Here is a 23,734-nt window from a genome sequence, read left to right on the forward strand (position 1 = left end):
GTGGAAGGAGTCTAGGATGGCTGTTTCAGTCACAGCAGATGAGTTTTGAAGCAGCTGGCTGATCTCCTGTGGATAACAGAGAATTGGTGCTGTTGGGCCCAGGATATCCAGCTGACTTGATACACAGCTCAACTCCTGGTCTGCCCCCCAGAAACTGCTCTTCTCCATCTCAGTTATTTGAACTCCATCCTTCTAGTTGCTCAAGCTAAAAAACCTTGAGGGTCATCTTTGACTCATGTCTCTCTTATATTCCACATTCAATGTGTCAGCAAGTCTTCCTAGCTCTACCTCACAATATACCCAGAATCCCGCTATTTCTCAGTGTCCCCACTCCTCCCACTCTGGCCAAGGCAGTCATGATTTGGAAATAACCTGGGAGGTCTCCTTGCTTCCACCTTTAGCCCTCGTCAGTCTGTTCTCAACAGGGCAATCAGAGACATTCTTTGAAAACTTTAATCAGGTCACATGAGTTCTCTGCTGCAAACCCCCCACCCCCACCCCATGGTTTCCAGATCACACCAAGTGAAAGTCAGGTTATTATCCACGGTCTACCTGGTCTAGCCTCCCACCTCCATGTGGCCTGTTACGCACTCAGACTTCATCTCATTCATTTTCTATTTATTCCGTCCAGCGCGGCCACACTGGCTCCTTTCAGGTCTTCGGAAGCTCCTCCAGGATGTTCCTGCCCCACAGCTTTGCCCTGGCTGTTGCCTCTTCTGGAATGCTCTTCCTCAGAAGTCTGCATGGCTCACTGTCTCACTCTTCTTCTGTCATTTCTCAAGTCTTCTCAGCGAGGCCTTTCCCAGCCACTCTACCCCAAACCCCAGACCCTACCCCCATACTTACTATTCCTCTTCATGCTTTGTTTTCCCCTCAGCACTTATCAGTATATAACATCCTTTATATTTGTACTTATCTTTGTTATTGTTGCCTGTCTCCTCTACTGGAATGTAAGCTCCATGAGGCCAGGGATTATTACTTTTATGTTTGCTGCTGTATCCCCATGTGCTAAAGCAATGCCAACCATGTAGTAGGCACTCAATAAATTATATTTTGGAAGCAGAATAAGTAGATAGATAGATAGATAGACAAGGACCCTGATAGTAGTTTGTGTGTATTATGATACATTCTTAGGAATGTCAGCAGTTCTTAAAATAGGCACTTGGAATACCTGTTCTGTGCTGGATACTATACTTTGCACCTTCCATCTATTATTTAATTTAATCCTCACAACGCTTTGAGAGAGGTACAGTGTTTATTCCTACTTTACAAACGAGGAAACTGAGACTCAGAGAGGTTAAGAACTTGCCCCAGGTCCCTGACAGAGCCGTGATTTAAACCCAGTTCAGTCACATTTCAGAACTTTTAATCATTATGCTATAACAGTCAGGATTATACCAACTTCAAGGTTAAAAAGCAAAACAGGAGACATAGTTCCTTCATTATGTCCTTTATGTTAGTTGCCAGGCCTTCCCTTGCATCTGCTCAAACAAAGAAATAAACGAGATCTCAATGTCAAGAAGAAAAAGGAAAAAAAAAAAAAAAGACCGAGCAAATTTCCCAAGATCCTAAAAGAATCTGCCTCTTTGAGGTCTCATGACTGAAATATCATGAAGATGTGGAACGGCACTGGCTTTGGAACCTGGAGATCGAAGTGGTGCTCCAGGTCAGCCTCCGAGCACCCTGTCAGCCTCGGGCCAGCAAGCCCTCTGATCTCTCTGTGCCTTAGTTTCCTAGCATGTAAAAGGCGACACTTGGGGAAGTGGTCTGTGAGGTCCTTCCCACCTGATATTCTGGCCTGTGAGACTCGTGGCCTTTCTTTCATTGCTGTGGGTACAGCGTGGAGGAGTGAGGGTGGGCTATAGTACTCTGTGTAAGGCCATTTATTTGCCTTCACTGCTTTAGGGAAGGACTTTTGCTCACTGGAGCCCCTGATCTCTAAGGAGAAACGACATGGTATGATGCAGTGCCCGAGTTAATGCATCCCTCACCCTCCTCTATGCCCATCCATTCTGCTTGTTAGAGTCAACACTGGATGGCATTTAGAGGACTGCGTGCTGTTTTGGCCTTTATTTATTGACAACCTAAGTCTCCTTAAATCCTTTCTGGAACAAATCAAGGGATAAGGTGTAAATAACTGTAATACAGCTGAACCGTGTGACCTTCGGTAAGGTATTTACCTTCTCGGGGCTGTGTTTGCTCCTCTGAAAAATAGGAGAAAATGTTCCCCAGGCTCCTAGTACACTGAAAGACTGTTTTACAACCCCCTTCCACCCCACCACACCCATGCCATTCTCCAGTGAAATCGAAATGAAAACGCTGCCAACACACAATTGCCTCTCTGACCTCCCCCAATTTCTTTGTTAGTTTTAGAACAGTTAGGGTCAAAGGGGTTGTTTTTTTGATGTGTAACCCAAATTCCTCTTTCCTAAAGCAAACGTGTTACAGGAAGACTGGCAAGGTTCCACGGGGGCGGTGAAGCACTTTGGAAATATGGGCTTTGAAGATTAATAGAAATATGACCACGTGGCCATTTGTGAGCTTGGCAGTCTGTCCACATATGCTTCTGCGTGCCAGTGTGACCATGTGTGCCTTTGTGCCAGTGTGTGTGTGATGAAGTGTACAAGTGCGTACAGGAGTGTGGGTAAACAGGTCTTTGAGTCACAGGGGCCAGCCCCTCCTGGCGGGCTTTGTCTTCCTTTTGGTTGCCATGACAACAGCGAGGGCCTCCGTATCCGTAAACAAAGCTGCCTGTGTGACTGAACCAGGAGGAGGGGTCTGGAGCTAGAAGCCCAAACTGGGAGCCATCTAATCCTCCTACAGAGTGGTTTGTTTTTTTATTTAACATCTTTATTGGAGTATAATTGCTTTACAATGGTGTGTTAGTTTCTGCTTTATGACAAAGTGCATCAGCTATGCATATACATATATCCCCATATCTCCTCCCTCTTGCGTCTCCCTCCCTCCCTCCCTATCCCACCCCTCTAGGTGGTCACAAAGCACCGAGCTGATCTCCCGGTGCTATGCGGCTGCTTCCCACTAGCTAGCTATTTTACGTTTGGTAGTGTATATATGTCCATGCCACTCTCTCACTTTGTCCCAGCTTGCCCTTACCCCTCCCCATATCCTCAAGTCCGTTCTCTAGTAGGTCTGTGTCTTTATTCCCATTTCTTGTCACAGCAGACCTACCGGCACATCTTCGCCACTAGGTAAATACAGAGATACCTGTTCAGGTGCCCTGTGATCCTGAGGTGACATAACATGGGCAGGAATTTCCAATTGGAGCAAGGCTTCAGCGAACCTCACTCCTAACCCCCAGCAGTTAGTCATCTCATAATAAATTCCAGCAACGTGAGTGTTCAAAGCCCCTCCCATCACCCTATGGACCAAAGCCAATCACTTATTTATCAATATACAGATGAGCTGCTTTGTGAATTACCTGTGGCTCCTTTATTGGTTCAGAAGTTCATAAAATAGAAATTAATTTTAACATTAACCTAAATATGACTTGAAAGACAACTCTACCTCCTCCCCACCACCCGCCCCCCAGTCAAACATGATAAGCGCACACGGATGTTGTACCTTGTCTGAGGTTATCTACATCATTCTTGCACTTTATCTAATTGTGAATAATATGGAACTGGTTATGTATGAATAGTTGATTTGTACAAATTATGCCTCTCATGTAAACTGCTAAAAAACAAAAGCAGTCACAAATGTAAATTCACTAAGTCAGACGTAAGAAGAAAATTGTACGTAACTGTGCAGTATGGGGAGATAGATCAGCCTCCTTCGTTCTGGTAACTGAAGTTTAAAATCCCAAACCTTGCATACACATGAGACAACCAGAATAGAGGCTCAGCTGTGCTCATCTCCACGTCATCATCCTTCCATCTCTGTGACAGCTGTGTTTTGAGGGGAACTGCCATTTCTCCTCCCAGGAAAAAAAAAAAAGACAGCCAAAAATTATGGATAACAGAATTGAGTAAGAAATATTTGAATGAAATGCAATGGATTTTCCCCCCAGTTTTATTGAGATATAATTGACAGATAACATTGTATTAGTTTAAGTTGTGTTAGTTCAATATTTGTATGTATTGTGAGATGATCACCACAGTAGGTTAACATCCGTCACCGCACATAGTTACATTTTTTTTCTTGTGATGAGAACTTTGAAGATCTTCTCTCTCAGCAACTTCAAAATACACAGCACAATATTGTTAACTACCGCCACTATGCTATGCATTACATCTCCAGAGCTTACTTATAACTGGAAGTATGTACCTATTGACCACCTTCACCTATTTCCCTCACCCCCTGACCACCACCAAAATGTTGTTTCTATGAGTTCAGTTTTTCTAAAATTCCACAAATAAGTGAGGTCATACAGTACTTGGCCTTCTCTGACATATTTTACTTAGCATAATGCCTTCATTAATCCATATTGTCCCAAATGACAGGATTTCCATCTTTATTATAGCCAAATAATATTCCACACCACATTTTTTATCCGTTCATCTCTCTTTTTTTTTTTTTTTTTTTTGGCGGTACGCGGGCCTCTCACTGTTGTGGCCTCTCCCGTTGCGGAGCACAGGCTCCAGACGCGCAGGCTCAGTGGCCATAGCTCACCGGCCCAGCTGCTCTGCAGCATGTGGGATCCTCCCAGACCGGGACACGAACCTGTGTCCCCTGCATCGGCAGGCGGACTCTCAACCACTGCGCCACCAGGGAAGCCCCCGTTCATCTCTTGATGGGTACTTAGGTTGTTTCCATGTCTTGGCTATTGTAAATAATGCTGCAGTGAACATGGGAGTATATAATGTCTTTGAGAGAGTAATTTCAATTCCTTGGAATACATACCCAGAAGCGGGATTGCTAGACCATATCGTAATTCTATTTTTAATTTTTTGAGGAGCCTTCATACTGTTTTCCATAGTGTCTGCACCAGTTTATATTCCCGCCAACAGTGCAAAAGGGTTCCCTTTTCTCCACATTCTGACAGTTATCTCTTGTCTTTTTGACAAGAGCTTTTCTAATACATGTGAAGTGATATCTCACTGTGGTTTTGATTTGCATTTCCTTGATGATTAGTGATGTTGAGCACCTTTTCATGTATCTGTTGGTCATTTGTTTGTCTTCTTTGGAAAAATGTCTGTTTAGTTCCTCTGCCTATTTTATAATGGTATTTTTTTTTTTTTTTTTTTTTGCTATTGAGTTGTGTGAGTTCTTTATATATTTTGGATATTAACCTCTTATCAGATACATGATTTGCAGATATTTTCTTCCTTTCCATAGGCTGCCTTTTCATTCCATAGGTTGCCATTTCATTGAATTTTTATCATTTTACAATCTCTTACAAGAATCCACTCAGGACTTCCAGACTAAAACAGATTTATTCCTGCTCTGGTTATGAGTAGGGGGGTTTCGTGTCTTTCTAATGGCAACACTAGCTGAAGAGGAAACTGAGACAGAGAGGTTTACTGCCCAGTTTATTAAAAGCAAAGGTTACCTGGGTACCTAGCTCTGAGAATTGACTTGGTGGTATTTATGCCACATCACATGGGGATTTATTTTTGTTTTCCTGAGTGTCTAGATGCATCTCAGCTTGAGTTCTGTTACATCTAGGGGTGTGGAAACACTGGATGGAGGAAATGAAAGGGAACTGACTACCCATCCTCTTACCTTGAGCCACAGGCTAATACTAAGTGCTCTTAGAGGACATGAGCACTCTTCTAATGTAAGCCAGACTTTTCTCCTTTGAACTTCCTGTTGCTTGATCCAAGGAAACTGGATAAATTGAGATATCCATAGGGCCACTCCTTGAGGCACCTTTCATTAAGAAGTTTGGCGGTGGTCATCGAGATGGCTAAGTAAGGCAACGGCCATATGTTTTATCTTTGCAAAAGCATCATCATCTGAATAACCCCAGGATAATCCTCTATGAAGAGGAGAGAGTACTCAGGTCCTCAGGGAAGAGAGGGGCCAGTGGGAGGAACACATTTCCCTTTCTTCCGTCTGGCTACATATATACTCACGAGACTGGCAGACATGTTGAATCTAAGGTTAGAATAATCACTTATTTTTGGCAAGTAATAGAGCTGAATCCTGTTTGGCCCTGTGTTCTCCAGAATGAAATATGTGTATAAATAAATGGTGACTGTGATATAGACACAAAATCAAGCAACACATCACTAGCTTGACTAATGCTACAAATTAGTAGCATTGATACTAGGTCCTTATTAACCCAACACAGAGCAATGGATTTTTACGCTGCTCTCTCAATTAAGAAGATAGTCCTTTTAGAAAAAACACAAAACTGTTTTTATGTCCTTACTTTCCTCAACCTTTGGCTGAAAAATAAATCCCTCTTGTGGATTTTAAATGTTGACTGCTACATAACATGGAAGACAGCTCAGGCCTCATAGAAACAGCACTTCATCTGGAATCAAAAGGCATTCATTTGAATTCTGGCTCTGCCTCCTGATAATTTGGTCATTTTGGAGAAGTAACCTTTCTGAACCTCCCAGGGTTTTTGCAAATCTAAATGAAATAATTTACATGAAAGTGATTTAGAAAATAAAAATCTTACAAATGTGGCTTAAAAAGCTTAATATCTTATTTATCATCTATGGAATCTGCTATAATACTAGGCTGTGGATTAAACTTCATTGGTCCTTGATAGAATGTGATATGATTCAGCCTCTACTTGGCCTCATGGAACCTTCAGATTAGTTAGAGAAAAGCCGTGGGCACACTGTGATGTCAAGGGAGGGGGTTAAGAAGTGTCGTGAAAGACACTGGTGCCAGACTCTCTGCCCTAGGCTCCCAGCTGACAAACAAAACAAAGCAAAACAAAACACAGAAGGCCACGTGCTATAGACACTATGCTATGATCCAGTTTTTGTAAAATAAATAAGAGCAAAGATGAAAAAAAAAAAAAACACAGAAGGCCAAATGATAAACATAGTACAGAAGAACCCCAAACACAGCCCTTCTTCCCCCCACTGACACGTGGGAGCTGCTCAGGAAGTAGCCCCGTTGGTGCATACTCTATTTCTTTTAGCCAAGAGCCTTCTTAAAAAGACCAAGCCAGATTTGTTGGGCTCTGGGCCTGTAAGATGCCAGGTGGGAGGGTGGGAGGAAATGGGGGCCTGCAGTGGCAGAGGAGAGCAGGGAAGCCAGCTGGTGAGACTGGAGCCAGGAAACTTCCAAATATACAGGGAGGTTAGGCTGCGGTGTCTTGGGCTATCCCACCGGAAATCGAGCCACGCGGTCATCCTGGGGGTCAGATAGAGGTACCACACTGCATACTTCATAGACGAATGCTACAGAGATTTTAGTGGAGTCAAACAAAGAAAAATAGTGGTGGCAGTGTCCAGGAGTTACCTGGCAACTGCTAAATTCCCGCTAGTTCACCTGGCTCCATTTGGGTCAGTGCAGAGATGCTGCGCCCCCTCATTTAAGCCTTTGGGAATCAGGTCAGAGCTATCTGTGTGCTCCTCAAGTCAGCCTGGGTATCTGTAATAAAATAATCTATTGAATAAGTACTATACGCCAGACCTAGTCTAGTCCTGGAAGATGCAAAGTTGAGTAAGACAAAATGTTTTCAAAAAGCTCACATAGAGGGAGAGAGACAGTCACATGTACAACTCACCACAATAGAGGTCTGGCTGTAACATGAGCTGTGAAGAGATAGAGATAAGGTAGAAAGGAGGCCAGAAGACTGGGGGCAAGGGAGAGGGGGAGGGGAAAGCTAAACATTAGAGGTGACATTTCAACCTGGCCTTGAAGAAGGAGATCAGCTCGGTGGTTTGTGACCACCTAGAGGGGTGGGATAGGGAGGGTGGGAAGGAGGGAGACGCAAGAGGGAAGAGATATGGGAACATATGTATATGTATAACTGATTCACTTTGTTATAAAGCAGAAACTAACACACCATTGTAAAGCAATTATACTCCAATAAAGATGTTTAAAAAAAAAAAAAAAGACTCAGGCAAAAGGTAAGAACAGATTCTGGGCAGTGTGAATTAAACCTTGAGATCCCTCACTGCTTTTTCAGGAACTGTGGAAAGTGTGCTGTGTTTCGAGCATGGCCGTGATGGGCTGCAAGTAGGCAAGAGATAGATCAGATTGATGGAAGGTGAGGTTTGAATGAAAGGTTCAGATCCAGCTGTGAAGGCCTTTGAAGGGTCTGTTAGGTGTTTAGCAGCTGTTGGAGGAGACTGTGGAGGAGGGGAGGATAGAGTAGAGAGAAGAGGGAATTTAGAAGATCTGAGGGTCGTGGTTCCTCTTAGTGGCCGGCCACTTAACTCCCCTTAGATTCAGTTTTGGGGTTTGTTTTTTTTTTTGAATTTTTGAATGTTATTTTATTTATTTTTTATATAGCAGGTTCTTATTAGTTATCTGTTTTATACATATTAGTGTATTTATGTCAATCCCAACCTCCCAATTCATCCCACCACCAAGATTCAGTTTTCTGAGCTGGAAAATGGAGATGTTGGTAATAATGCAGATGCTAAAAGAAAGATTACTGTGTTCCCCTGCTCATAGCCTGCTTAAATTCTCCTTGTTCAATGTCTTGCTCAAAACATTACCTCCTGCAAAACCCTCTTGGATTTCCCTAGAGCATAGTTGGAAAATGAAGACACATACGTATGAAAAGATAAAGAAAGCAGCATAGAAATATGCCACTGGGCCGGCAGATATGCGGGGAGCCTGGGCTCTTAGAGCAGACAGGCCTGGGTTCCAAACCTGGCTCCATCTCTTACCTGAACCTGAGCAAGTTGTTTCACTTTTACATCGAGGCTGAAAATACATGTTCTACCTCCTCATTTTGGTTGTAAAGATTAAATGCACAAAATGGATGCAGGTGCTTGGAAATTAGAAAGTGCTCCATAAATGTCACTCCCTGGGGTTATTATTTTCAGTTTGGAAGTGGCAAAATCCAGTGCACGTTTTAGAAAGATAACTGGAGTAACTGTGAAATAGATGAAATGAAGGGAAGGGAGATAGGTGGTTGAGAGACCAAGTTGGTGCTATTGCAGTTGTCCAGGCAGGAAAGGATGAGGACCAAGAGGCAGTAAGGATGCAGAGGGAGGCTGGGTCCAAGTGCTATTCTGAAGATAGAACCAACAGAACAATAGCATTCGTCAGACAGGAAGGATAGAAAGAAGACAAAGAACCAAAGGTAGGAACTTTGGTAGATGGTGACGCCATGAACCAAGCTAGCTGTTCGTTACTTTCTAATTGCTGAAATCCAGAGAGGCAGGTGAAAAAAGGAGGTGTCCCAGGGCTTAAGTTCTGTTACCTTGACTCTCGCTGGCCCTGCTCAACTCTTCCTTCCCCCACAGCAGCCTTAGGAGAACCCACCGAGCTTGAAGCCAAGCCCAGGAGAACTTCCCCTGCCCATGTGCCTTGTCCCCATGCCCTTAGCCTGATTGTGACCATTGTAAGGTGTCTGTGCCCGAGGAATCCCTCTCTATCTTGGAAGGAGGGGCTGTATGAGACCCAAACCGGTATATCCCTCTGCCTCACGGTAGACTGGCACCTCTCCTTTCCCTGCACCGGGGCTGGGGCACGTCCCTCAGCCCCTGGCTCATTTTCTCCTCCCTGGACATGAGGGGGTAGGTGGCAGGACCCACAGTGGGTGCTCGACTCTCTTATCTTCAGGCTGTTGCTCTTTATGGACGGGGAACACCTTGAATAAGTGCAACAGCTTCCAGGGCAGTAGGAGAGTGCGTGAGCCGTGGCTGGGAGGCACTACGCTAGCAAGGGGTGTTCCGGCTGGAAGGGTGTTTGGTGATGAGACGGGCATTGGTGCAGAGGTGGTATCTGGAGGGGCCTGTTAGCAAATGAATATTTCTTGATCCCCATTTGTTCACTCATTGAATCTGATCATCTTCCTCTCTGCCAGGGAACCCTCGTTCCTCTTCTGTCTTCTTTTTCCCATGGAGCTTTCGTTTTTGTTTTGTTTTGGTTTTGTTTTTTTTAATCATCTTGACCAGAGTGGCTCTGGTCCCCTGTGTCTGTTAGTGGGCTCTGTCTTATCTCTGACCCTCATGCTGTCTCATTTTCCCCTCCACACCACCCCATCTTCCTACTGTCTTTCTACTGTAGCCATGTGCCCTTCCTGTGTCCTTAGCTTTCTTGTTTAATCTCGACCAGCCATCTTCAAACAGCATTTCAGCCCTTCTAGGCCTCAGTGTCGTGGTCTTCCATGGCAGCCCATACTGATCACCACAGGGTACAGGCCACCAGGGGAAGCACAGCATTATGGGTAGAGTTCAGATCCCAGCAAGTGACCTCTCTCCCCTAAACCTTGATTTCCCCATCTGTTAAATAGGAATTTTAATAGTGCTTACCTCATAGGGTGATTTTGAGGATTAAATGAGTTAATGGGTATGAAAAACTTCATATAGGCTGGCATGTAATCATCAGTCAATGTACATTAGTCACTGTTGTTATTAAGAGCAGAAGGGGTAGCTGGGCCCCTCAGAGGGTGAAGGGCTTCCGTTGTAGCCGGAGAGACATAACGTAGCATTCTGGAAGCTAGCTGGTCACGTTACTAAGTCAATACCTTTCAAAATAGAGCAAGCAGAGAGCATTAGTGCTGACTGGAATGAAACTGATCTGCGAAGGCTTCCTGCAGGAGGCTGAACGAAGTGCATTTCTGTGCAACCTTTTAAGGAGATCCCCGTTGCAGCCTGGGACAAAGGAAATGGGGTATACACAGTGCCTGTTCAAACATGCTCTCCCTCCTGCTTGTTTCACCCTTTCTTTTAGTCATGGCACTGCCCAAACCTAGTGAATCTTATCTGCTTTGTCCACAGGGAATTTGCCAAAGAGAGAGAGAGAGTGGAGAACCGGAGAGCTTTCATGAAACTGCGGCGCCAGCAGCAGATCGAGCGTGAGCTGAATGGGTACCGCGCGTGGATAGACAAAGCAGGTAAGGCCTGGGGGCTGGAGGAGGTTGGCGATGGGCTGCCCAGACATCAGGGACCTGCCCCAGTTCCCACTCCCAATACTTGCATTCAAAGGGGCAGCCTAGACCAGAGCAGAGAGAAGCTCGAGATGACTTGTTGGCTTTTTGGATTCCCCGCTGGTCCCTTTTTCTCCCTCTGGAGTCTGTCCCAGTTCTTCAGCCAAACGCCTTTCACGAGGCAGGCATTTTAGCAAGGTGAACTGAGTAAAAGGTAACATAACCCATGAGTTTGGGCTGATGACATTCTACACTACTACTGTTACTACTACTACTAACAGTCTGTTCATTCCACAAATATTTATTGAGAGCTTACTTTGTGCCAAGTCCTGTTCTAGGCACTTAGGATACAGCAATGAGCCAGAGTTCTACCTTTTTGTTGTTTTTGGACCATATCACGCGGCTTTCAGGATCTTAGTTCCCCAACCAGGGATTGAACCCGGCCCCCCCACCCACCGCAGTGAAAGTGCTGAGTCCTAACCACTGGACTGCCGGAGAATTCCCCCAGAGCTCTGCTCTTGTGGAGCTCATCACCCTGTAGCTGGGGAAGGCAGCGATGAACAAAATAATTACTTTTGATAAGGTGATAAGTACAGTGAAAACAGATCAAGGTAGGGTTAGGGGTTTAGGGTAGGTTGCAGTCTTAAATAGAGGGTCAGGGTAGACCCGTGTGAGGAGAGATTCGGAAGAGATGAGGGCGTGAGCCACTGGGAGCTCTGAGGGAAGAAGACCCCAGTGCCCAGGCTCTAATGTGGGAGGGGCCAGGAGCCCTCCAGGAATAGCAGGAGGTGTGAGCAGGGGAAGGTGTCGAGAGTAAGGATGAGGGCAGCTCTGGTGGGAGCAGAGGCAGTAGATTGTGTATGACCTTTACGGGCCACTGTAAAATTTGGGACTTTCTGGTGAATGAGGCAAGAAGCACAGGAGGGTCTTGAGCAGAGAAGGGACATGCTCTGTTTAAGATTTTAAAGGAGTACTTGGTTGCTGCCCTGAGAACAGACAGTAGGAGGACAAGGCCAGAAGCAGGGAGACTGATTGTGAGGCTGTCCCTGCACTGTCATCAGCTCCTCATTCTGTGGCTCAGCCTCGGGAAAAATTCTTGCCCAGCCCCGAGGATAGGTCCAGGTTTATCCCGATTTCATTAACCCACAGAGCCCCCGGATGCAAGTTTGACTGTGGCTCTGCTGCTTATGAGGGACATCGATCACCCCACACCTGTCAGTAAAAAGGATGTATTTGATTTCCGTATTATTTTAAAGGTTGCGTTGCATTGGTGTTGTATATCATCCCGAGCAAAAGAGTAAAACTGTTTTTTAATTAAAAACAAATACACATGATAGTCAGCATCTTTGCTGTATTCCTGGTAGAAAGCAGAGAACAAAGAGGTCTCTCTGGAAAAATTTGGACTAGGATTGGATACTTAGGTGCCTGACCCTTATTCTTCTCTAAGCTTTGGAATGATGCTCTGACGCTTATTCAGATCACAGCACACAAAAGCTCTCTCAGTTCAGGAGTCAACTTTGGATTATCTTTCAGGGGTGAGAGGGCATGTGTGGTGGAAAGTGCCACGTCAAAGCCAGATAAAAGCCACGTCTCATTTGGGACTTGCTGCTTCTGGAAGCAGGAGCCATGAGAGTGGCGACTGTACTTCCATTTTGCCCTTTCTCCTCTGAGGCTCTTGTGTGGAGGTTAATGTGAATCTCCCCTCCCTCTTCCTGGAACAGTATCTCAGCAGATTTGCCTCCAGGCCAGGCCGGCAGCTTGAAGTTCCCAACTGCCCTTGGCTTCCTGGGCAGGGGAGCCGTCTGACAGACCACCCTAGCGAGTAGGCTGGCAGCAGAGCTGGAAGACAACCCTCCCTGCCCTTGCCACGGCCCTGCTCGGGGTCAGGCAGCCCGGTATGCCGCTCTTTGCGGCTCTGCTTTTCAGTCGCATGCAGAATCCCAAGGCTCCACTTTCTTCCAGTTGGCAAAGCCAGCACTCTCCTTCTCAGCAAAAAAAGACGCACCGCGACGTCAAATTGTGCTTCCTGGCCCTTCCCTTTACAAGTGGAGCGTGAGTGATTCAGAGACATATGGGTTACATTTGCCTGGAAAGACATGCTCAAGTTCGAAAGCGAACTTGGCAAGAGGCGTGGGGGGGGATGGGAGGGCCGTTCCAGCCCATCCAGAGCCCTCGAGCGCTTCCCAGAGGTACTCAGCAGCACCATACACCCTCCATCTGCCTTGGGGGTCCTCGGATCTGCTGATCCCAAAGCCCCGACACTGCACAGAACGAAAAAGACTCTCTGGCTGAGGTCGTTCATGTTGCTGTGAGGTATTTTAACAAGTACCTAATTTTAAAAGGATGCCCTCCAAAAGCAAGTGCTATTAATGACTTTAAAACCCTCTTTGTCCTCATCAAGGAGCAGCCCACCAATAACACTTAACCTGTCCACTTAGTTTTGCCGGAGGGCTGTACTTAAAAACGAAAGCTAAATGTTATGACTTTATAATGGCCATCCTGCATGGTACCCTCCGAGCCTCAAAATGTTCCCCTCCCTGGGAAATACATTATATGCTCTCAGTTTTCTATGCAGGTGGAATTATGGTAATAACTTTACCCTCTTATGCCTGTCCTTTTACTTGTTAGAAGTGCTTAAATTAAAGCATTGCTTCATAGACCCTGCTGCAAGCGTTTCCCCAGCAGCTGGGATCTTAGGGAATGATTGCTGGGGCCTCCAGCTCCCTCACCTGTGGCTGAGACGGGGGCAGGGATCAGAACTCATCCACACCACTCCCAATAGTAGGGCTCAGAATCCCAGCACACATGGGACAGAAGGGCTGTTTTGCTGATAAGTTTGGAGGGATGTCAGTGAGGCATATTCTGATAAGTCTTAGCAGAAAATAGTATCCTGCCGATGATGACGCCGCTGCGGAGTACAGGCTGCTCCTGGGGAGGCCAAGAGGGGCGTCCAGGGGACTGAGTGGTTGTTTTCCAAACGCCAGCAACCACATACATCGTCCCAATGCCGACCAGGCCTTCCACTCTCTGACACCAGTTGGGGTGTCCAACAATTCAACTCAATTCTGACGCGCAGTTAGTGCAGACACCACAGGCGAAAGGCTCCATCCCACAAGCCTGCCTCTGCTTTACACACCAGCCACTGTGGGGTCCCCAGGTGACCTGCACCTCTTCCCGGCTGACTAGAATTTCAGAGGGCTCCAAGTTTGATAATTAGTTAGAATGACTTACAGAACTCAGGAAAAACTACCACCAGTTTATTATGAAGGATACAAGTCAGTAACAGCCAAATGGAAGAGATACACGGGGTAAGGTATGAGGGTGGCGTTTGGGGGGCATGCAGATCCCACATGCCCTCTCCAGGCACTTAACCCTCCCAGTACCCTGATATGCTCACCAACCCATAAGCACCCTGGGCCCCGTCGTGTAGAGTTTTTATGGAGGTTTTACGTAGACGTGATTGATTAAATCATTGACCATTGGTAATTGAATAGTCTCAAGACCCTCTCCCCTCCTGCGAGGTGGGAGGGGGATGAGACTGAAAGTTACAACCTTCTAATCATGTGGTTAGTTTTTGGGGGAAACCAGCCCCCATGCTTACACTAACTAGGCCTCTCCCACAGTGAGTCATCTCATTAGCGTACAAAAGACAGTAAATTCCAAGGGTTTGGAAGCTCTGTGCCAGGAAGGTGGACAGAAACCAAATATTTATATTTTATTATATCACAGGGACAAATTCATGATAGGCCCAAGCCTCTTCAGCTCAAGCTCTGCTCAGCTAGGCAGGATGGAAGTGGTGGCGGGGAGAGGAGGCAAGCCCATAAGCCCTGCTCCTCTCTTTTGGGTGGCTGTGAGAATCTTCCTCCGCCCCTTCCTTAAAGGAGTAGGCTAGAACCCAAAACACGGTCTCACCTTCAGAATGAAGGGGTAAGGTGTTATGACCTGGGGGCTGCAGACAAGCAAAATTAAGGGAGCTCCTGCTGCTAGAAAAGGTTTAAGGAACCTGGATAAAAGAAAAAACAGAAATGGAAATTTGTCATTCTTATCAATTTAGGGGATTTTAGTTAAAAAGATCAGCTTTCGCTCTCAGGGCTATTCTCCTAAACAGTGTATCAGAGACAGAGCTGAATCTTACCGATCACCCACCAACACCCCCTCACTGAAGACCTTCCTTTCTGTTCTGACCTTCGGGTGCTCCCTTCATGACCTTTGATGTCTTGCTGATGCCTGTGACCAGCTCTGAACTCTTTGCTCTCTCTCTGTTGCCCTGGAGCCAGAGCCGTTCCTGAGGGATTTTCATGTTGCAAAGTAATTTGGCATTTACCGATAATTTACTAAACCATTTGTTTCCATATAGAGGAAGTCATGCTCGCTGAAGAAAATAAAAATGCTGGAACGTCAGCCTTAGAAGGTAAGGAAGTGCTCCAGGGCCTCATTCCTTTCGCATTTGCCCCCTCTTCTGCAGAGGCAATCTCTCTTGATCAAAAGAGGAGAAAGAAAGAAAAGAGGGGCGCTCTGGGATTTGAAACGCAAGTCTCTCTGTCATAAAATCCCTCATGCTTTAAAATGAAGGGAATTGAGTCATGGATTTAAATGTTTTTTAAAGTGATGAAAATGAAATCCAAGAGTTGCTTTGTTCCAGGGCGTGTGCTTGATACGGGCAGTGAAAAAGCCATCATACAACCAATGGCACAGAAAGGGATCTTCTTTGACAATTTGTGGGGATCATCTTGGGACCACTTTCATTGGCAGGAAGTGACATTGTTTATGAAGAACCAGAACAAATAGATACGGAGTACCTGTTACCTACTGCATTTAGATAAGCTCTAGCAAGGCTTCGGGAGCCTTGTCCCATGGGACTCAAGAGCCTCGTGTGTCAGAGGTGCTGCTGACTTCACTAACCCTGGCTCGGGTATTTAAAGGCAGGCGCCTGTGTCAGAGGGGCCTCTTGCCCACAGTCCTCAGTTCTGACCAGACTGATCCGGTTGTTCTTGTGTCCTCTCCCTGGCCTCCGCCTTCCCCGGTGTAGTGCTCCGAAGGGCAACCATCAAAAGGAGCCGGACGGAGGCCATGACGCGGGACTCCAGCGACGAGCACTGTGTCGACATCTCCTCTGTGGGTGAGTGGAGGCTGTCAGATCTCCTTTCACTGCTCTGAACCTCCTCTGAAAGGGAACATCCTGTCTTTGGAGAAACACCACCAGGAGGAAGGGAGGCCAAAGAATCCAGAACTTTGGGATGTAATTAGGAAAAGGCGTTGGAATCTAATCTAGTTGACAATGACTTACAGAAAAAGATGGACCAGGGGATACTGTTATGTGAAACATGGGGCTTAGGGCCAAGAATCCAACCCAGATTCTTCGAGTGTGGCAGATGTATCCCATCGGCATATATATCCTATCTCTCCTGGATGTGATAATGAGAACCCACTTTGGGAAATTGTTCAAAGGATCCTGAGGACACCCATTTGAGAACCTGCAATCATTTGCTTAATCATAGTAGCATCTACCTACTTCCATCGCCTGCTTCCATGTGATACTTACACAAATTCCTACTGACAACCCTTTAACATGACTGGTGTTCAACCTCAGGTTCCCTTAGAGATTCTGGCTGATGGCAGATTTTTTCCTCCCCAGATAAAAGGGAAGGGTCTGACTTCATCCTCCAAAGCAGAAGAGGCGTACAGAGCTCATCGCTGCTTTAGGCTTCCAGTGGCAGAAAAATCACAAATGCGGCAGGATGATTCCAGTGCCCGAAGCATATTTAAAAAGAAAAGCCAGAGAGAAGCCCAATCTGTTACAGACATAAACACGATCCTGTTAGGATTCAAGATACCGGCTGGATGCCTGGTGTCCTGCCTGGGGAATCTTTCCGTTTCCTAGGACTGAGGGTGCCCAGAGGAACCGCAGGGTCCCCTGCTGTGCTGTGGAAACTCTTAGCTCATAACACGTGGCAGTACCCTAGCCCTGGGACCAAAGCTGCCCACCTTGCCCTGCGAATACCTGCTTGCCACGGAGGGTGATGTCCTTTGCAGCCTCATTCTTCCTCCTTACTTCTCCCACTTAGGCACACCCCTCGCCCGAGCCAGCATCAAGAGTACAAAGGTGGACGGGGCCTCCTACTTCCGGCACAAGGAGCGGCTTCTGCGTATCTCTATCCGCCACATGGTTAAATCCCAGGTGTTTTATTGGATTGTGCTGAGCCTTGTGGCTCTCAACACCGCCTGTGTGGCCATCGTCCATCACAACCAGCCCCAGTGGCTCACCCACCTCCTCTGTAAGTGAATGGTGACTACTGGCTTTCACGGCAGCTGCTCAATTGGGGTGTGAATGTCAAGAGAGCAAGGTGTCACGTGGGCCTGGCAGTGGTCCTGCCCACCCAGAGTTCTGCCTCTCCACCACGTTGTGACCGAGGCCAGAGCTGTCCTCAAGGGGTCGGGGTTATCACACGACCATTCCTAGCTGTCATTCATTATTGAATCAGATCAACAAATCTTTGCTGATGAGTCAACAAGATGGTGTTACACCTTGGGTAGTCTAAGGCCAGCTTAGTGCCTTAAGTAGGCTCAGTGAGGGTGTCTTGGTCACCAAAGTCCTAGGGAAAAAGTTCCTAGGGAAATGGATACCTTCAATAGACCAGAAAGGAAACGTGTAGGTCAGCTCTGGGTAAGGCTGCCGCTGGGCGCGAGTGAGGCTCCCAGAGGCTGTCACTGCCGAGAGTGTGGAGAGCGAATCCGGCTCTTTCATCAAAGCCATGCTTAAGCCCTTTCTCTCTCTCCTGAGAGCCATCTACCATTTGAAGGGCAATGACAAAGCCACCTGTCAAGAGAGCAAAGCTGACCTGTGGAGTGTGCCTGGGACTCATCCTGGGTCTGAGCGTTTTCAGACTTCGTTAGGTTTTGCCTGGCACTGAGCTGGCATGGTCACTGCAAGTCCCGCTTGTGTAGGTCCTGCTGCTGTGGAGGGTTCCTCTGTAGGTGGGGCGATTGGACCGGGGAGGGCAGAAGCCCGTGCCATCCATGGAACCAACGCTTCTGCCTTTAATCCTTTCAGACTATGCAGAATTTTTGTTTCTGGGACTCTTCCTCCTGGAGATGTCCCTGAAGATGTACGGCATGGGGCCTCGCCTTTATTTTCACTCTTCGTTCAACTGCTTTGATTTTGGGGTAAGTGCTCTGGAGCCCGCCCATCCTTCTGCCAGGTGTTGCTGTGCCACGGTTTGAGATAAGCAGCTTTGCTCCGGGGCTCTGGGCGTGAAGCACTGAAATCAGAATCTATAAAAGGGGAATAGATAGGATTAGCAAAAGGGAGGTCAGGAATGAGTGAACCCTTGCCGTCCTAGGGTTTGTTTGGGTCTTTTAAATGCTCTTTTATTTTTAATGTTTTTAATGTTTTAATGTTTTACTGAACGGTAACACACATACCACAGAGTAAACACTTTGGTAAATTTTACAAAGCTACCCGTAGCCAAAGTTTTGAACCACTTATTGTCTTGGGGGAAGCCTGGGGGAGAAGGACAAAAGACTTGATTCCAGAAGGTGGTTCAATCAAAAATGAGCAACTTATATATTTATTTTTTGAGTTCACTTTAAAATTGGGAAAATTATCTGGGTATACCCTTAAACATTCACGCACATATGCACATACACACTCGTGTATTAGCAAGTCCCCACATAGACTACTTCACCCAGTGTCCACTTTCCTAAATAATATTGATATATAAATGTGTGCGTTACTAACAGTCTTCAAGGTGCTCTCACGTACATATTTGTCCTCCACTGCTTGCAGGGGTCTGATGTCCACGATGTTAGGTGCTGGGAGTTAGGCTGCCCGTTTACACATGAGTAAATAGGAGACCTCGTGGGCAAGTTCACACAGCCAGTTAGCAGCAGAAGTAGGTTTCAAAACTTTGGGTTCCTGAACCATCTCTCTTTCTGCCAAACCTACTTCTTTTTCTGCCAAATCTCCAGTTAGGTGCTAACGATTCTGAGCCCTTGCCAATCTGCATTTTAACTTGGAACATATGCTTCTGGGTACAGGCAATTTTCAGGCATAATAACTAGTGAAAGCCCATTTTCACCTTAGTTCCCTTATGTACATACTTTTCAGCATTGCTGTGAGAATTAATTTTTGTTCTTTCTCCTAGTGCAATGTGTGGAATATAGTAGGCTTTCAATAAACACATAATTAAAGCGTAAAACAAATTGGATGGTTGATTTGACGTTGCTATTTCTATAGCAGTCAGATTCTACGCCACCAAGTAGTACCATCACGTTGGGGTATGGGGTCCCGAGTGACTGAAAGATACAGGTGACTGAAACATTCTTGTTAGCACTAAATTCTAGGACAATGAGAGAACGTGGATCTTCTCAGAGGTTTTTGTATTGGAATGCAACGTGTATTAATTTAAACTTGTTTTCTCATTTGAGGACCACTCTTTTGTCTGTTCAAGGTGTTATGAGAACAGTATGGCTGTCAGATGTGTGCAGAAGTGGTGAATGACTACTGCAGTTTTCACAAAGGACAGAACAGCAGTCAGTAAAGCAATCTGTAGTATGAAGGAGGAAATTTAGCAAGGGGAGTGGGGAGCAGTGGGGAGAGAGGTGGTAGAGTCTTGTTTTTCCTTGGCAGCCTTCACAAACAGGTGGTCCTGTTGCAGGTGGGCTGGGTGGGGGAGGGGGAGTTTGAATTTCACAATGGCCCAGTGAGAGCTGTTGGTTGCGGAATACAAGATTGCTCCTCTCTCCTCTTCCTCATTCACCTCCTCCTCCTTTTCCTCTTCTCACCGTGGCTGGGTTTGGCTCTTTAGGTCACAGTGGGCAGCATCTTTGAAGTGGTCTGGGCGATCTTCAGACCTGGTACATCTTTTGGAATCAGTGTCTTGCGAGCTCTCCGGCTTCTAAGAATATTTAAAATAACCAAGTAAGTGATCAGAATCTAGACTCTTCCCAACCACCTTCGAGAGTGGATGCTTCTCTCTGCCTTATTATATTCATTTCCTTCCATCCCCACATGCCCTTACCACATGATCCCCTTTCTGACTCCACCCCCCACTCCGTTCTCCAGTTCCTTCTTCTTCTCCGAAGATTAAACCAGAAAAATGCCCATGATGCCATATCCTGTGCCACATTCCCAAGGGAGCCACATTATTGCTGTCATCTCTCCTTCCTACAAGTATGCAGATGCGGCTTATCTCATAGACCACCAGGCAGATGCCCAGCTGTGCATGGAGATAATTTAGTATTTAGTGTTCACTGCTGTAATGCTGTCTGGGTTTTTTGTAGGTATTGGGCATCCCTCCGGAATTTGGTGGTCTCCTTGATGAGTTCCATGAAGTCAATCATCAGTTTGCTCTTCCTTCTCTTCCTCTTCATCGTTGTCTTTGCTCTCCTAGGAATGCAGCTGTTTGGAGGCAGGTAAGCACCAATGAACTCTCTGCATCCAAAGGAGCCTCAAAACCTAGACTTCAACCTGTGAGCGTTGGGGTCACTAATTTGATTGCCATGTTAACTATCTCGTTTGTTCGTGTCTGTGGCTCAAATCAACCACGAGCATGTGTGTGGAACAGATATCTCTGTTTTTAATCTGTTCACACTGTACAGGGTTCTTATTGAGGGGACCCCTCTCTCTGGAGCTGTCCCTGAAAGGTACAGCCTGGGGCTTTGTAACTCAGGATCGGCCCAGACCCCATCCCATTACCAGGGCCCTTCAAGTGCACAGTCCCCCAGTAGTAGTCACCAAAACTGTCTTCATAAGTTACTGGGATGAGGGGAGAGTAGGGCACAGGGGGATGTGGAGAAAGGGGAAAAGTAGTGATGAAAACGGCATAATCTCGGGAAAGGAAAACTTGGTCATTTCATTCTCTCTGAATTTCCTTTTTCAGGTTCAACTTTAATGATGGGACTCCTTCAGCAAACTTTGACACCTTCCCTGCAGCCATCATGACTGTATTCCAGGTATGAGACGTTAAAAAATGTTACTTGGGATCCCTTGGTGCACACACTATAAAATGATGTGTTAAGAGAATCTCCCTTTCCTCTCCAAGCTCCTCTCAGGCAGCTGGGTACTCTTGCTTATTGAGTAATCATCACCACGATAATCCCTAGCATTTCTATAGCTATGTCCTTACCAATAATAAAAGAGCTCTATTGTGATGACCTCATTGGCTTTCTCCTTACACTTGTGAGTTTGCAAGAGATGTTAGTCAAAGTCATTCAGCAACATCGCATTTCTGGTTTTATGAAATTGGAAGTATCTTCAAACCCACCTGTGCATTTAAAGAAGCATCTTTTCCACGCACCCCCCCCCCAAAAAATTTTTTTTTAAATCATGGGGGAAACTCAATCAATAATGTCTAAGAGCTAAAGGAGAACGCTATTTAGCCAGAATCTGAGGCTGAACCAGAACCCAGGTTTCCAGAACTGGAGCCCATGAGGCCCTTTCCAATAATGCTGCAGTCTCAGGAACTGTATCTTGGCAACTCCTGGGGACAGTCAGGCAGTGACCAGACCACCTCATCTGTGTGATTCCCACAGGCCGGGCAAAGCTGATGTTTGGGTCAGGGTGAGGAGACTCTATATTTTGAGGAATAGAATCTTTCCTTTTGATGTTCTCCTTCTGTTTTCAATGTCTCTTACATATCAGAAGGAAGTTGAGGATTATTCATGGCCGTGACACTTTTTTCTCTCTCGCAGGATAATCAAGCAAGGGGTAGATGGAAAAGACCCAGGCCCAGAATTTTCCCCCTTCCGTTGACCCCATTTTCTCATCCAACCCAGGTCTCTGATTTGCCTGTTGTTTGCTTTGCGTAGATCCTGACGGGTGAGGACTGGAATGAGGTGATGTACAATGGGATCCGCTCCCAGGGTGGGGTCAGCTCAGGCATGTGGTCAGCTATCTATTTCATTGTGCTCACCTTGTTTGGAAACTGTATCCTTTCTAAAAGGCTTCTCTTGGGCTGCCTGCAGGGACCAGCATGTGAGGAGGAGGAGGTGATGGTAGTGGTGCTGATGGTGGTAATAGTGGGGGGGCGGGGTAGCACTGGGCTGACCATTGCTAGGTGTACTAAGAGGCACAAGGATCCCGATCTAAGGAACATCTGCTAGTTGGGTAAAGAAGATAAATATAAGCAAGTATCATCCAAATGATCAGATATCATAATATCCAAGTTATCAGATTATCATCACAAATAAAAACATATGAGTCTGTTATAGTAAATGGTTGGAGATACAATGAGCTGGGGAAAATAAGAAAAGACAGAGATCACTATGGGCTGAAATAGTGACAAGATTATAATACTAATGAATTAATTATATGGTTTTTTTTTTACTTTTTTAAAAAAGACTTTTTAATTTAAGTATAGTTGATTTACAATGTTGTATTAGTTTCAGGTGTGCAGCAAAGTTATTCAGTTACACATATATATATATTTTTCAGATTCTTTTCCCTTATAGGTTATTACAAAATATCGAGTATAGTTCCCTGTGCTATACAGAAGGTCCTTGTTGGTTATCTATTTTATATATAGTACTGTGTATATGTTAATCCCAGACTCTTAATTTATTCCTCCTTCCCCCTTTCCCCTTTGGTAACCATAAGCTTGGTTTTCTATGTCCGTGGATCTATTTCTGTTTTGTATATAAGTTCATTTGTATCATGTTTTTTAGATTCCACATATAAACGATATCATATGATATTTGTCTTTCTCTGTCTGGCTTACTTCACTTGGTATGATAATCTCTAGGTCTATCCATGTTGCTGCAAATGGCAATATTTCATTCTTCTTTATGGCTGAGTAGTATTCCACTGTATATATATCCCACATCTTCTTTATCCATTCATGTGTCAATGGACATTCAGGTTGCTTCTATGTCTTAGCTATTGTAAATAGTGTGCAATGAACATTGGGGTGCATGTATCTTTTCGAATTCTAGTTTTCTCCAGAATATATGCCCAGGAGTGGGATTGCAGGATCATGTGGCAGCTCTATATGTTAATATAGAACAGAGCCTTCCACATAGTAAGTTCTCAAAAATATTAGTATCATGATTAATGCTGATACTACTGAGCATAGCTGACATTTATCGTACTTGTGCTGTTCATGAGACCCTGTACTAAAGGCTTTCCAGGCACTATTACATCTAATCCTTACCTTATAAGACTTAGAGGAAATAACTTAATCAAAGCCAAACAGTTAGTAAGTTGTGAAGGGAGACTAGAAACTAAGTGCATTTAATTCCAAAATCCATGGCTGGTCGTGGGCTCTAGACCAGAAAGATTTAGGTTTTAATCCCAGCAACTCTGTTTACCAGCTGTGTGGCCTTGGGAAAGTCACTTAATCTCTCTGAGCGCCTAGTTTCCACATCTGAAAGGAAGAAGCAATATCTCTCTCCTTTGATGGTTATGAATAGTAAATGAGATAATTTGCTCGAATGTTACATTATAAACTGCAAACTTCTACATGATCATTAGAGGTTTTGAGGGGTGGGACTTGCGTTGAATTGGGATTGCTAGAGTGAAAAGGGACAGCCATGTGCTGCAGCTATATTTTTGCATTTTCCATAGTCTCACAGAACAGGGATACTTCTTTAAGTTTTCTGCCCTGAAAACTTCTAGAGGCCAGAGCAGACTATAAACTAAACATGAAAAACCCATAAAAAGAAAGCTAGGCAGTGAGTCACAGAAATGGAAGCCCAGTTTGTCACAAAGTAGCTCACTTTGCCCTCTGGGAGCTTTGATTCAGGTATTTCTTTGTCCTG

General features: G+C 45.5%; 1 protein-coding gene across 3 annotated transcripts in view; it reads left to right on the plus strand.

The window, feature by feature from the left end:
- CACNA1E (calcium voltage-gated channel subunit alpha1 E) overlaps positions 1-23,734 on the plus strand; it is a 296,087-nt gene that overhangs the window by 201,067 nt on the left and 71,286 nt on the right. For all 3 annotated transcript variants that reach the window (XM_060009746.1, XM_060009755.1, XM_060009763.1), the window contains exons 8-16: positions 10,830-10,945; positions 15,336-15,389; positions 16,008-16,097; positions 17,044-17,253; positions 18,030-18,142; positions 19,786-19,898; positions 20,261-20,392; positions 20,860-20,932; positions 21,788-21,905. In XM_060009746.1, the coding sequence (XP_059865729.1) occupies positions 10,830-10,945; positions 15,336-15,389; positions 16,008-16,097; positions 17,044-17,253; positions 18,030-18,142; positions 19,786-19,898; positions 20,261-20,392; positions 20,860-20,932; positions 21,788-21,905 (1,019 nt within the window). The remainder of the gene's footprint in view (positions 1-10,829; positions 10,946-15,335; positions 15,390-16,007; positions 16,098-17,043; positions 17,254-18,029; positions 18,143-19,785; positions 19,899-20,260; positions 20,393-20,859; positions 20,933-21,787; positions 21,906-23,734) is intronic.

Source organism: Delphinus delphis, chromosome 1, assembly GCF_949987515.2.
Source record: "Delphinus delphis chromosome 1, mDelDel1.2, whole genome shotgun sequence".
Lineage (NCBI taxonomy): Eukaryota > Metazoa > Chordata > Mammalia > Artiodactyla > Delphinidae > Delphinus > Delphinus delphis.